The 15542-nt window shown below is 36.3% G+C and overlaps 1 protein-coding gene across 1 annotated transcript in view; it reads right to left on the minus strand.

Annotated features, from left to right (window-relative positions):
* Positions 1 to 15542, minus strand: part of SHC4 (SHC adaptor protein 4) — a 123554-nt gene that overhangs the window by 20352 nt on the left and 87660 nt on the right. Inside the window, exons 7-10 of the mRNA XM_079128798.1 lie at positions 11926 to 12049; positions 10196 to 10367; positions 8047 to 8107; positions 1057 to 1236 (exon numbers count right to left, since the gene is read on the minus strand). Of these exons, the coding sequence (XP_078984924.1) occupies positions 1057 to 1236; positions 8047 to 8107; positions 10196 to 10367; positions 11926 to 12049 (537 nt within the window). The remainder of the gene's footprint in view (positions 1 to 1056; positions 1237 to 8046; positions 8108 to 10195; positions 10368 to 11925; positions 12050 to 15542) is intronic.

Consider the following 15542-nt stretch of genomic DNA (forward strand, 5'->3'; position numbering starts at 1 on the left):
CTCTGTAACCTAGAGGAAACAGCAAAAAGCATAGTTACCTTCAAAATAAAGTAGATTTCATTAGCAGCAGTCACTCTCCAAAACAGAATGGGACTAGATTTGTTAACTTCTGAGAAAGGGGGATTATTTCTCTTCCTGGAGGAAGAATGTTGCTTTTATGCAAACCAACAGAGATAGTTATGGATGTAGCAAAGAAATTAATATACCATGCCTCCAAAATTTGACAGCAATTGTCAAAGTCATGGCCAGAACTGTAGAACTGGATGTCTTGATTTCTATCCTTTTAATGCTCCTTTTGACTTTGTTGTTTGGACCCTGTCTATTAAGTCTACTAACAAGGCTAATCTCTTCTCACCTAAAGGCAATCAAACTGCAGCTGATACTACAACAAGGCTACAAATTGATCCCACAAATGGACCCAGGCATTCTGGGTCTCCTCTTGACCAGATCGGGCAAGAGTTCCATGAATCCCAAACATAGAGGAACAACAGTCCATTGTCAGCCTGAAGCAGCTATAATAAGATAATACCTTCAGCCCCTCAGTCACTCAGAAAGAATTTTGAGATTGCATCTCTCAGGGGAAATGTTATGCAGAAATGTTAGGCAGAAGTTCAGGGACATCAAGATGGTGGAGGCAAGGTATAAGAAAAATGCCACTGGAGGATAAGACAGGGATATGAGTCACATTACCATGACGACTGGCACCACTGAGGACTTAATCACCCGTGGCAAGTCCCTCCACAAGTCTGGTATTCTAAAATAACCAATGGAGATAAAGTGGACAGTATTCTATATAGGTATTCTAAAGTAACCAATGAGGGAAAATTGGACAGTGTTCTAATCAGGTATCATAAGGTAACCAGTGGGAGCAAATAGGGCAAGATCTTTAATAAGGCCCATATAGGTAAGAGAACACTTCACAGCTCAGCATACAAGACATGAATTCTAGGCTCCATAACTGTGAGAGAAGAAAATTCTGTTGTTTTGAGACACCCAGTTTGTAATTTGTTAGCACAGCCCCCAGGAAACTAACATAGACAATGAATAGGTACTTACTTCCACAGTGCCATGAGCTTCCCAGTGGCTGAGCTGAGTTTTGATTTCGAGCAGAGCCAAATGTACTTTGAAGAGCCTGTGTATTAATGTAGCAGGGGTCATCAAAGAGGTCCACTCGACATGTGTGCTTCATTAATGAGGCATCTCGTTGGCACTGCACCCCTCTCTCATGAGCATTACCTGTAGTGATTAGCAGTGATCAGTGCATTGTAGTTTTGTTTGGTAACAAATCATGTTTAAGTAGAGAAGTGACAGGAAGCTGTAAGTCAGGCCTACTCTAAAGAAGAACTGAACAAAGGGCTGGGGTTGTAGCTCAGTGGTGAAATGCTTGCTTAGCACATGTGAGGCACTGGATTCAATCCTCAGCACCACATAAAAATAAATAAATAAAATAAAGGTATTGTGTCCATCTACAACTAAAAAATACTTAAAAAAAAAAAAAGAACTAAACAATGATTTTTCGGTCTCACCCATAAAATCAAGACATGAACCAGTCTTCAAGGAAAAGACATTTTTTCTTTGGCCTTTCTTTCCCTCTCTGCCCTGTCCCTCAGCTGACCCATCGCCTCCAAAGCAGACCAGAGACAAGCAGAAAGATCCCAAAGAGGAATGGCTAGAGAAAAAAAGGGAGGGAATTGTCTCAGCAAACATTTCCAATCCACAGCTCAGCTGGTAGTAGTAGCCCAGGAATCAGGAAAACATACATATTATACTAAATCTGAATATTCATAAACTTTTTTCAAAAGCTTCATTACTTAATTGAAAATTCTTATCTTTTGTGAACTAAATATATTTTAAAATTAATAAATAAATGAATAAATTAAAATTCTTAAGCATGGGAAGTTTGGTTGCTATCTAACTCTCACAGTTCTCTCGTGCCAACCTCAGCCTGGCACCAATTGCTGTATTTCATTCTGTTATTCAATGGAAAGGATTCTACCCTCAGGTTATCACCTCCCTTCTTAATCTGTCCTCTCCCCATCCACTCTATTCTATACATTGTGCCCAAAATTATCTGTTTTAAACTGCAAATCTGGTCACATTTTTCAGTTTAAAAACCTTCTGATTGCTTCCCACACTCTGACAAGCTGTAGGCCCTGTTTTATTGTATCTGGTTCCCTTCCTCTCTCCTTCCAGGTGTCTGCCTGGGGTCTCACTGGCCTTGCAGTATGGTCTCTGCAGTAAGGCCCCTCTTCTCTGACTGACATGCTCTTCTCTCCCTTGCCCACCACTCTTGCCCTTCAGATATTAGTTTAAACTTCTATTTCTTCAGGAGAGCCTTCCCTGACCCTTCAAACTAGACTAGATCTTTTCTTTCCTAGTAGTTTACACTTAACCACTGAAGCCCTTACCACAGGAATAATTCATTTTTTATTTGTTATTTTTTGTTGAAGTTCTACATGCATCTCAACCATATGCTCCATGAAAACAGGGGATGTCTGCTTTGTTCACAGCTGTCACCCTGCACATACCTGGCACATAATACCGAATTCATAGACATTAGTACTTCATGGCATGAAGTACTCTGTAGCATCCACATAGTTCTTTCCTAGGAATGTCTGAATAGAACATTTTTGCTTTTCTGTTTAAATAAGAACACTTAAGTCTTAGCTAAATGTGCTATGCCATGAGGTGTACATGAAGTAGTGACATTCTATTGCTTTACCATAAGACACATTAGTCCTGCTATAGCTTCCGTCATGAAACTCCCTTGATGTGATGCAGTAAGGAGGACCTATCTCATAGTGGACCATACCTCATGATGAATTAAGTGCTATGATTCTGTAACTCATAGTATGGAAACTTAAGAGCACACCAAGTAGGGGAGCCCAGCCAAAGACTAGTTTCTTACTACCTGCTCTTCTTCTCCTCCTTTTCTGTTTGTCAGCTGTTTCCTGTCATCTGGTCAAGTGGCATACTTCGTATGTGGGATATCCTGAGAGAGGAGTGGGGTTTCTGCAGGGAGGAGGGGTCAACAGAGCACCTCTTTGTGTATTTTGCAATATATCACAGTTTCCATTTGCTTGGTTAAGTGGATTTATGAGTTGTATTATCTAGTTTAAATTAAATTTACTTTCACAAATAGAAAGTAACTAAAAGATTACTGTAAAGAAATTGAGGATTGAAGATCATTTTTTTACTTTGTACAAACTCCTTCTGAGTTGCATTATGAGCTTATGAATAATAATGATATAATCAGGTGAGAGCTTTGGCCCCACAAAAGTTAAAATTACCAAGATTTAAAATGCAGATCTACATCTATTTTCTTTATCAGTAAATACTCTGAATGCATACTGAGTCTCAAGATATTATCTAATGATAGCATCCATTATTAGCAAGATTTCTTATTAGCAAGATTTTTAAAAAATGTTTATCATTAACTCTACTTCAAAATATTCTATATTTGTGTGTTTTATAATGTCTGCATAATATACTGGTATATGTATGTATAACATGTGATTGAATAATCAATTGTTTAGGAGTTGCTGCTCATAAAATTTACTGAAATTAGAATATGACCAAAAGTGCTGACAAGTAACTAAGAGGTCTGTTTCTACATCCATATGGACCTGTTTCAAACCCCTGTGGTATCTCTTACTATGTGTCCCAGAGCAAGTTAATTAATCCCCCACCAAAGACTCAGTTTTCATATCTATAAATTAGATTCATGAGGACTAATGTTAGTGAGACAATGAATGTAGAATCTGCCTTTTGGTAGGCAATCAATAGTTATCATAATGCTCAGCTATTTATTTATTCATAGGTGCTGGGCCCTGTGCACGATACTTATCTCTTACTGCAATACCCCTCCCCATTCTTTAACTCCTGTCCTGTACAACTCTGCTCTGAAACCATCTAAAACCAGAAGCTTCAGAAAGCCTTCCCCTGAGTTCTTCCTTCCTTTAGATTGGGTTAGATACCACCATAGTACATTTTATCTGCTTCCAGGTCAAAAATTCACTGAGTCCTAGAGAAGAAAGACTAGAACATGTTGTTCTTGAGTAGCTCCTGCATCTTCAGTACCTGTCGTGGAGCTAGTACTCAAAAGAAAAATGTCAGCTGAATGACAAATGACTGCGTGTCTATTCAGTTTTCCTGTCTTAGCATATTTGACCCCATTGTGTTCTAAAGATCCTGAATCAATTTTTAGCACAAGGTACTGCCTCATCTGCTTCTTCACAAAGCATTAGTCTGAGCTGATCACATCAAATTTACCATCCAGAAGGATTACACAGAAACCTCAATGTCTGCATCCAGTCTCTCCTGAAAACTGCCTTGCCTTTTTTTTTTTTTTTCACAAATGCAACATCATAGTTAAGTTGACAATGTTGTCTTAAATTTTTAAAAAAGCATCCCACCCAGTACCCAAATTTAACATCATTCTAGGCTAAAGTGTGTGATGAGAGCTTAGCCACATATGCCAGCCATTATGCATTCCGAAAGTTCCCTGTGCCAAATATTACTCTGAGAACCTATCCAACCTGTCTAAGAGAAGATTTGTAGCAGAAAATAAATATATACACAGTGTACACACTGTAAGTAACAAAATTTTCAAGTGTAAGCCCTTAGGGTTTATGGAACTTTCAAACCGTTTTGGTTTAAAATACGAACACTTCCATTTTAACTTGAAGACTTGGGAAGCATTATAGTTTATAGTTTGCTAATTATTTTTTCCATGAGGAAATTTAGTGCTAAGGATAGAGATAGTTTCTGTGTTTATAACAAATACAATTAAATCCTTCAACAACCTATTGCAATATTTATAATACTTCCAGAATTGAAGTTTTAAGTCAATATTTGAATAAATAAATGTCTTGGGAGGAAAAAGTCAAACCTTATTAAAAATATTTATATAGGTGTCCCTCAAATGCTTATGTATGAATCTCTGGAAAATGCCATAAAAACTACATGTTTGCTATTCTTGCAACTGGCTAATTTGCTCATTGGTCAAAAATTTCACATTACTTTTTAAACATATGCCCAAGAAGTCACAGGAAGATCCTGAGATATGAACATCTATCTGACTTACAGTTATCTAGGGATGAAAGGACATTACAGTAGGAAACTGCCTCTTGCCAGAATAAGAGGGACCATTCTTGTAGCCTCTGGAACCTCTGGAACATGTGTTGAATCTTTCTATTCCATCATGGTTTTAGTGGCTGAGTTTTTTTTTGTTTGTTTGTTTGTACCAGGGATTGAACCCAGGGGGCACTTACCATTGAACCACATCCCTAGCCCATTTTGTTTTGTTTTGTTTTGCTTTGTTTTGAGACAGGATCTTATTGCTCAGGGCCTCACTAAGTTGCTGAGGCTAGCCTGGAATTTGGGATCATCTGCCTTAGCCTCCCAAATCATTGGTATTACAAGCATGTGCTACTATGCTCAACTAGTGGCTAAGATTCAACAAGATGGCTTCTAGTATTCTGGTTCCCCACCAAAACAATGTTGTACTTTAGAGACTAATAGTAGAAGAAAATATCTAGTGAAGGACTTTTTTCAATTACAAACACTATCTCATTTCCCTAAGATTCTACAAAGTTCTCAGTTAATCATTACCACAGAGCCACCATGATGAAAGGCAGAGTGTAACAGAATTTTAATTGTATTTTTCATAACAAAATATACATTTATGCTCCAGTTTAAGCAAACCAGAGTAGCATAATATAGTGTATTTGTGTAAGAGTTAGCTATCATTTCTAAAATTATTTCTATGGGAAAACATCCCAGGCTCTAAACAAACTTTTATTATAAAGTCTGTTTGTGTGTTTGTATCTGCTTATGGTGGCTTAGGGCATATAAATACCACATATGAATAAGTTACACTGTTAGTTTAAGTAAGAAATAAAACCAAACTAATCAGAAACAATTGGATTCTATGACAAGGCTTTACTTACAAAAAGAAAAATCTTGAATAAGGTTAAAATGATGCTTCCATACCCATTAATTCCTTCATAAAATTTATTCATTTGGAGGAAGAATAAAATGTAAAAAATAAAAATCAAGATGAGAGCTCTTGGGAGAAGGGAAGGTGGAGGAACAGAAAGAGAAGAGAAAAAGGAAGAACAGTTAGAGAAGAAAGGAGGAAAGAGGAGGAGGAAGAGGAGGAGGAGGAGGAAGAAGAGGAGGGAAACATGCCCCTTTCCTCCAATAGTTATATTGGAGTACTCTACTAGTTCTAGAAGTGATAATTTTCATTCAGTGAGTTCCCTTCAGAAGCTGGATGACTGAGGATGCAAGATATGATCATGATGGCTATTTAATGGAGAGGAGGGAGACAAGCTGCAAAGGAGGTTTCTGGGCAGGGCTAAAAATTTTGGTGTTCCCTAGGACTTTGTTGCAGGTTTAAGACTCATTTTTTTCTCTACCCATGTTCTCTCTGTGACAACAGTCTGGATGCTTATTCGGTCTCTTTCTCTCTGTCTCTCCCCCATCTCTCCCTATCTTCTTCCCTCCCTCCCTGTCTTTCCCTACCTTCTCCACTATACCTGGATATTTCCCACTCATCCCTCGGGTCTTGATTTTTGCTGTCACTTCCTTAGGAAAACCTTCCATAGCTTCCCAGGTTAAGTTAGGTTCCCCTACTATTTGTTCCCATATCATCCTGGGCTTTGAGACATTCGTTAAAGTGGTTAGCATCTGTTTATGTGTGTCTTCCTGACTAAAATGCATGAGTGCCAGTTGTGTCTCTATCCTTAGCAGCTAGCACAGTGCCTGGTCCATGAGAAGTCTTCAATAAACATCACTGAATGAACTGCTGAGTAGGTGAAGAATATATGAATAAGATAAAAAAGGAAACAGAAGTATTTTCTAGGGAGCTCAACACAGGAAGAAGTTTACAATATCACAGGTCATCCAGGTATGTTCCTGACTATTAAATTTTGGGGTTAAGAATTTCCTGGGTGAAGGAAAAGAGGGAGGGTAGGAGGAATTACAGCTTTTAGCATAATTTTAAAAAGACATTCACACTTACAGTTACTGTAGCTTGACTAGTCATACTATTCTGGAGTTTTAAGTAATCTTGAAGAATGCCATGGAATTTTAATCAGGAGTCATGTTTAAATACTGCCTTAGCTTACTATTCCTTTTTTTTTTTTTTTTCAGGATGGAGGAGGGTGATAATCAGTTACACTAAAAACAATAAATCCTCATATGTCCCTCCACTATGTAAAAATAATAAAATTAATGGATTGCACAAGAAATATAAAAGGATGCTTGAAGTGACTACCTTCTAAATGGCAAGTTCCTATTTTTTGAGTCCTTTGTTGTGGTTATCTAACTCTGTCCTCCACTGCATTATTTATACTATTCTGTCATCTCCCCCTCTAAAGCTGTAAAACTTTTCTTCCCATATAAATATTTTACACAATTTGAAGAATGAAAGGACTAACTGGCAATATAACTTGTTTTATGAAAATGTATTTCCAATCTGACAGCTGATGCCCTATATTTTGATTGTGGAAAGTCTTGCCCAACATTACTGATCACACACAGCAATAAAACATGTAGTACCCTAAAAAAATAAATAAATAAAACAAAAACATGTAGTACCCTGGTAAGTAGGGAGTAGACAGGTCCCTAATTAGTACTCTCACATTTCAAGTATCCTTTTGCTCCCTTTGCCAACCTGGAACAAAGGTTTTATCTTAATCCTAATGGATTTGACAGGCATCAATTTTCATAGTGTTAGTTTACTGTCTGATCTTTGAAGTGGAAATCCCTTGAGTTTTGAGCGGAGACAGCACCTTTTCAGAAAGAGTTTTCACAATGTCAGAGAAGTGAAACATCCCATACTATAAAATCATCAACAGGTGGATCACACAAGAGCAAGAGGGAACCAAGAATCTTTCTAGGGATACACTTGTACATTCTGGGCCTCTCTGGGATGACTGCTGCAAATACTTCCATAAAGTATTTAAGAGCAAGGGCCACACACATTCATATTACTTAAAAGGGGTCAGGAGGTAGCATGGGGAAAGGTGCCATACCTACCTATTGCCCTGCTTTGTTCCAGATAGTTCTCATATACACTGCTGCACTTGGTGTTTCCAGGCTGAATGAAAACCAAATTGTGAAACATTATTTTTTCTTTTTGTTTTTCTCTCTTCTTTCCACATTTTTTATTGGTACATTTAAATGGTGAAACATTTATGTACACATGCATAAATTTAAAAAAATACTAATACTCCTCCCAGGATAATATAGTAGGTAACTTTACTTTCTGACATAAGAAATGACAAGTCAGAAACTGAGATTATGAATGGGGAAGCATACTCTTTTCGTATTATTGCTTTGGAGTTGCAGAGGTAGGTCTGATCTGTGTGGGGGAATCAAAGACTGCTGATGTTGTGTGTTCTTAGTGTCCCTATTTCTGGTTGGGAGTTCATATTATAGGACTTAAAGTCTAGCCAGAAAGTGATTTTCAGGACATTTGTATAAACATAGCCATGTAGCCAACCTCCACCTAACTTTGAGTTGACAGAATGGAACCCTATTCTACTGAGATTTGTACCAAGCACACTTCTCATTCTTAAAAAATCACCCAATAAAAGGACTTCGATGATTCCTACACACGTAGCTGCCTTCAGCAATGGAATGGAGATCAACTGATGCCTTTGAGAAGGGTAATGTCTAGAAAGATTTATCTGACAATACTGTGCTTAAGATTTATCTGACAATACTGTGCAGGAGGGTTTGAGGAATGAATCTGGAGACAGGAAAGGAGCTTTCAGAACCATCTAAGCAAGAGAGGACCAGAATTTAAAAGGACAGTAAGGATGAAGAAGTTTGGGTAGATGCAAAAGATATTTTCATGGTAGTAATCTGGTCTTGAAAACTGAGTCAATATGGAACCTAAAATGTGAGAAAAACCGAATATAATAGATTGGTAAAAAGTGGTAGTGCCATAATAAACATGAATAAATCAGTAGAGGAATTGAGTTTGAGGTTGAGGAGAAAATGTCAATTTCAACTTTTATATAAAGAAGCAAGGTAATACAATGTGGCATTACAGTTGGAAAGATAAATAAGGGCTGAAGACATAAGGCGGAGGAAGGATGTGCACAGGTGGCCTAGAGTGAGATGAGAGCCAAGGGCAGAGCCTTGAAGAGTGCTTAGAGTGTGGAAAGGTAGGGCTTGGGTTTCAGGAGAGAAAATAGGAGATAAAAAGAAGATACAACTTGCTTTGAAATGTGATCAGAATAAGATGATCAATGAATGATAAATGGCAACATGTGATAAAGCAAATATAGTAAGATGTTAATTATAGAATCCAGATGGTGACTCTGTGAGTGCTCGCTGTATAATTCTTTTAACTTTTCTGTTTATTTGAAAATACTAATAATAAGATGTTGGAGAAAGGAAGGCAGGCAGGCTGGCAGACAGGCAGTAACTAGAGATATGGGAAGAAAATGACAAGATGGAAATGTTTTGAAAGCTAAAATAAGAGATCTCAAAAAAAGAAGAGGTAGCCAACAGGCATCAAATGCTGTAGACAGATGCAAAATACAGTTGAGGAAAGCAGATTTAAAATTAAGCAGATGACTATTATAAAAGTAATTTCTATCAAGTTGTCAAGCAGAGTTCAAATTCTAAAAGTATAATGCAGATAGGAAAGCAAACATAGAGGCAATGCTTTCTAGAAGTTTGTGAGGGAAAGGAAGGTAAGAAAGAGGTAAGACATTATTAGTTAGATTGTAGGAGTCCAAGTTTATTTGCAGGCAGAAGAGAATGAACCTGCAAAGAATAAATATTGAAAAAAATTAATGGACAGGACAAGGGTAGATTCAAGGGGTTTGGATCAAGAGCATAGGGGGGAAATTGACTTTGGAGACAGTTGCTAAGAAGAAGAAAAGAGAACACAGGAAGACTTGGAGACGGAGAAGGGAGAAGTTGAAGATAACGTGTTGGATGAACTGGTCTTCCCAGTGAAGTGAGATATGAGACCAACTGCTGAGGTTGTGGTTGAGGGACTGGGAGTAAAAATGATCTGGTACCGCCTCTGACTGATTCATCTCCCAATAACCATTTGAAAAAGAAGAGACTTTCCTGAAACCGGCATTTGGAAACCCTCAAATGAAATGCTCTAGTGACAGGGACAGAGTTACACTGCTGGTTCCAGTAACAATAAAACATTACTTACTAAATAGCATAACTTTTCACAGCGTATTGGGCAGTAAGCCATTTGTTCTGTGGTTTGAACTTTGATCCGCACATCTGAAACGCCACCTGCAGGTGGCTGCTTCCCTGGGATTTCATTGTAGTATTCATGATCTTCTCTTTCCTCTGAAAGGTCATCAGTATGCACCTTCTCACTGTAAAGGAAAAAAAAAAAAAGAATCCCTAAGAGGTTGGGTGGGAATTCAAATGCTGTAAAGGATGCAAAGGGATCAGAACCAAGCAAATCATCCTGAAAACTTTTGCATTTGTGTTTTAAGTGTATAGCTGTGCTTACGTGATGGCAAACATCTGGATGGAAGCAAACAGATGTTTGAGTTGTTGTTTAGTTTTGGTAGACAATTAAGTGGGGGAAGCCAAAAAATAGTGACAAAGGTGATGCTTTGTGCCTTCCCTCAGGGATTATAATATAATAATGATAATAATAATGATAGCAACAATTAATAATGAACTCTCTAAATATAAGGCATTTTTGTCATAAGATGCAAAGGCTTCCTGGGTATCTCCAGCAGGCTTCGACTGTTGCATTTTGGAAATGTTTTACTCAAGGATAATTTAGATATTGTTCTTTGGGTAGAAGGGCTGGCCCAGTTTATTAAACTGAGATGAAAAAAATAAGAACACTATGGCCAGCTATCTTGTCTGCACAAATCCAGACAAATATATGGGATTCATAAGGAAATATTAGAACCATATGTAGCAAGTGGGTACATTTATGTAAACATGCAATTGATTTTAAAACTGAAACAGGGTAATGAAGAAACAAATAGGCTTTTCTTCTGAATTGGAATTAATAAAAATTTGTTATAAAAAAGAATAAATCAAGACTTTTTGGAATGAGCAGATTCTACTGACAACTCGCATGGTTTTGTTGAGTTCATTACATGTAAACAAAATGATAGTACTAAGACTAAGTACTATCCTGGGAAAAATTCAGCATCAAGGTTTCTGGTAACTATTCTCATTTGCTACCCTAGACTACTTCACTACTTCATTAAGGGAGATCTCCAAACCTAGTGTTTGTGGATATATATGTATGTATAAAGACAAATGAGGGGAAAATGCATTTTAAAGTACCTAAGAGTTTCATATCTCTGGCATGAACTCTGCAAACCAGAGGCCTTGTTGCATTCCATACCTGGTGGAGTCTAAGAGGCCTAAAAAGGTTCATTTTTCATCCTGAACTTTCTGTGCATTAGATAGTATAATCAGATCATTGGGTCACACCACATTGCACCCCCCACCACAATTTAGTGAAAGCTGATCTATTTACACTGCAAACTAGCAAACAAGAATTTCTACAGTAGACATTGATTCTTATTATTATTTTGTTCTTTGTTCTTGGTTCTTGGTTTGTTTTTACTGACACAGAAGAGATCTGGGGTCAAAAAAAATCCAAAGAACTTGTTGATGTTTAATATTTTATAATTGTACTTAATTCATAGCCTTTGGTTAACACTAGAGAAACAGGGCTGATTTTTACTTTTAGTGTCTCCTATAATCTTGTTACAAAACAAGAGGAGATATCTGTATAAATATGAATGGAAGAAAATAGAAAATGTCACTATTAGTTTGTACTAAAACTGCAACTATTTGTAAGAAAATAATTACTAATTTCCATAGTTAATTGTGAAATATATTAATTTTTAAAATAAAGAGAAAGTATGTCAAATAATTACAGAACTCTGGGCTGACCTTTCACAAGAAGTGTTCAAAGAAGGATTTTTCAAGTACTGTTTAAACCGGAGTTCGAAAGCCTGCCCAATGGTACTTATGACATCTTGGGCCATTCCATTGCGGCATTCTAATATGTGGCAGGCTGTGAGAAGAGATACAAAAAAATTATAATAAATTTCCAATCAGATAAGATTATATAAAGTTAAAATACTTCCAGAATATGAATTGGTAATTAAATAAAAAACAGCAATAGGTTTACAACTCTCTTTGGAGAGAAATAATGAGGAATACCTCATATTTCATATGAATCAATGAGAAAACCATATTCAATTTTATATCTAAAGATCTGCTAACACATGTAGTTTTGGTCCCAAGGCAGGTATTTTGGGCCCATGTTTTAATCAAATAGATTGTCTTAATTAATAATATGACAAATGTTTATATACTATCTCTTGAATTCAATGCAGGAGATGATTAACATAGTACCTGACAAGAAGATGGAATTTGAGGTCTTGTGTTTATATGGCATACAACAGAAGATTGAACAAAGATAACCCCTTTCTCCAGTCACCCCTTTGTCCTGGCATTGCTAGTATTATAAAGCAGTGGTAAGTACAGCCATCACCATCTTTGAAATCCCACCAATGAATTATCTCCAGTAAGCATTAAAATCAAGAACTGGTGAGGTTGTCATTACCAGAAGATATTAAAGCTTTTATTAGATACCTCTCTAAGATGCTTTTACTGGGAAGAGGCTAGTTTTACATGTAAAATAAATAAGGGGTAGAGGCATCTACCAGAATCTCAAAATGACATTAGTTAGAAAATCTGCTGCTATTATGTAAAAATAAGAGCTTGTGTTTACAGACTATAAACTTATCTCCTCACCACATATGATAACATTCTTGACTTGGCTAGAGTATGGTGTCAAGTTTAGGGCCTTGCAATACAAAGATATAATGGCCTGAGTTTCATAACAATGACTTAAGGTCATAAGGATGATTTAAAGATAGAGGCAATAAATCTCATGAGGAGGAAAAAAAAGAACTTTTGTATACCCTGAAGAATTGAGGGATGAAGAAAAAACTTGATAGCAGTTTAATACACATAAGAATATTATAAAAATGTCAGCTCTGCTCTCAGAATAGGAAAGAAAAAAATTGTGATTAGTTCAAGGGAGTCCATGGGGGATTAAATTAAATACCAGGGAAATCAGAATTTTTAAACCAACACTGGAACAAATTACTAAAGGGAAATTTGAGGCATGGAGAGTTAGCTGTCTTTGTGGACTGGTTTAATGACATTAACTTGGAAGCATGACTTTATGCTTTGTGTTGTCTTGGAAAGGATATCATTTTTTATTTAAGTAAAAGGCAATCCATTCCTATCTGACAGAACTCATAGAGTTGATAAACAGTAAATTATGGAAACTGTAACAGTGTTTCTTATCCTTACTTTGATAAGCATCTCAAGGAATCTGAGATATTCTCATTCCAGAATTAATGTGACTTTTATTTAAAGGAATTACTTCTCTAAACACTTATATGAGAATGCATGCTTGTAAAACTCAGTTAAGAATATCTGTAAATTTACAACCTTCCTACCAAAAGAAAACATTTGGTCTATCTTTAGACTGCCATTTTATACTGCCCCTTAAGTTTTCTCTATAGTAGTTTGTCAGAGTGACAACACATACAAGGGATTTTAAAATATTTGTTGAATAAATATTTGTTTCCCTGAATCACATCTATAGTTCTACTTTAAGAAATTGTCTTATTTTTACTGATACATAGGAGATCAAGAAATTGTCTTGGCCGAATGTTTTCACTGATAAGTGGAGAATGATATATATATAATGGGGATTGGGGTGGGGAATGAGAGAATAATGGGGGAACTTTAGAATATGTAGAAAGAAATGAGGGGGGGTATGAAAAATGGTGAAATGAGGCAGACATCATTACCCTCTGTACATGTATGATTACACAAATGGCATGAATCTACATTGTGCACAACCATAGAAATGAAATGATGTACCCCATTTGTGTACAATGAATCAAAATGCAGTCTGTAAAAAATTAAAAGCTAAATAAAAAAATAATAATAATAAAAAAAGAAATTGTCTTGGATTTTATTGAAGTGAAATCTACAGTGAATTCTCATAGTAAGACATGTTTTTATAGTCATTGAGTGATAAATGATTGCTCGGATCATTTTTGGAAATATAGTTTCCTTCATAGTCAGTGCTCATATACTGAGACCAACAAAGTGCCCTTGGAGCTATATCCTCCAGTTGAAACAAGAGAAGTCATGTTACATTATATGAAAAGGTAATTCACTTTGATTTTAATATCATACATTCATGGTCCAATTAAAAATGAAATAAAAAATCAGAAATCACATCAGAAACAATTTTTATAATTTTATTTTTTCTTAGAGCTGAAGAAATATTAAGGGATAAAGATGAGAAAAATAATGAGAGGCAAGAGATTGAGTTGTAAATAAATAAGAAAAACAAAATTATACTTCCAGTGAAAGAAGAGAATAAGGGTATTTATAAGAATTCTGTGAAAAGATTAAGTTCTGAGCTCAAGTTCCAATTATGCTACCTCACCTACTAAGATAATGCACCTGGTGATCTTTAAAGTCCCTTCTTGCTTATAGAAATACAGAAATCCTATCCTTTTTCTGTCATGGTAACTTTCTTATTTTTTTTTATACGGGCAGTAGAAAATATTTTGACATATTTTATATATATATAAATATGGAATACAACTTCCCATTCTTCTGGTGGTACATGATGTGGAATTATATCAGTTGTGTATTTGTATATGAGCGTGTATGAACACAGGAAAGTAATGTCCCATTAATTCTACTAACTTTCCTACTCCCAATCCCCTTCCTTCCCTTCAATCCCCTTTGTCTAATCTAAAGTACTTCTGTTTTTCCCCTACCCACCCCTTTATTGTGAGTTAGCATCCACATATCAGAGAGAACATTTGGCCTTTGGTTTTTTGGGATTGACTTATTTCACTTAGCATGATAGTCTCTAGTTCCATCCATTTACCACCAAATGCCATAATTTCATTTCTCTTTATGGCTGAGTAAAATTCCATTGTGTATACATATCACATTTTCTTTATCCATTCATCTGTTGAAGGGCACCTAGGCTGGTTCCATAGTTTAGCTATTGTGAACTGAGCTGCTACGAACATTGATGTAGCCACATCACTATAGCATACCGATTTTAAGTCCTTTGGGTACATACTGCAGAGTGGGATAACTGGGTCAAATGATCATTCCATTCCAAGTTTTCTGAGAAATCTCCATATTGCATTCCAGAGTGATGGCACCAATTTTCAGTTCTACCAGCAATGTATGAGTGTACCTTTTTCCCCACATCCTCGTCAACATTTATTGTTTCTTGAATTCTTGATAACTGCCATTCTGACTGGAGTGAGATGAAATCTCAGTATAGTTTTAATTTGTATTTCTTTAACCAGCAGAGATGCTGAACATTTTTTCATATATTTGCTGACTGATCATATTTCTTCTTCTGTGAAGTGTCAGTTCAGTTCCTTTGCCCATTGATTGGGTTATTTGGTTTTCTGATGTTAAGTTTTTTGAGTTCTTTATAC

Source organism: Sciurus vulgaris (assembly GCF_902686455.1).
Source record: "Sciurus vulgaris genome assembly, chromosome: 2".
Taxonomy (NCBI): Eukaryota; Metazoa; Chordata; class Mammalia; order Rodentia; family Sciuridae; genus Sciurus; species Sciurus vulgaris.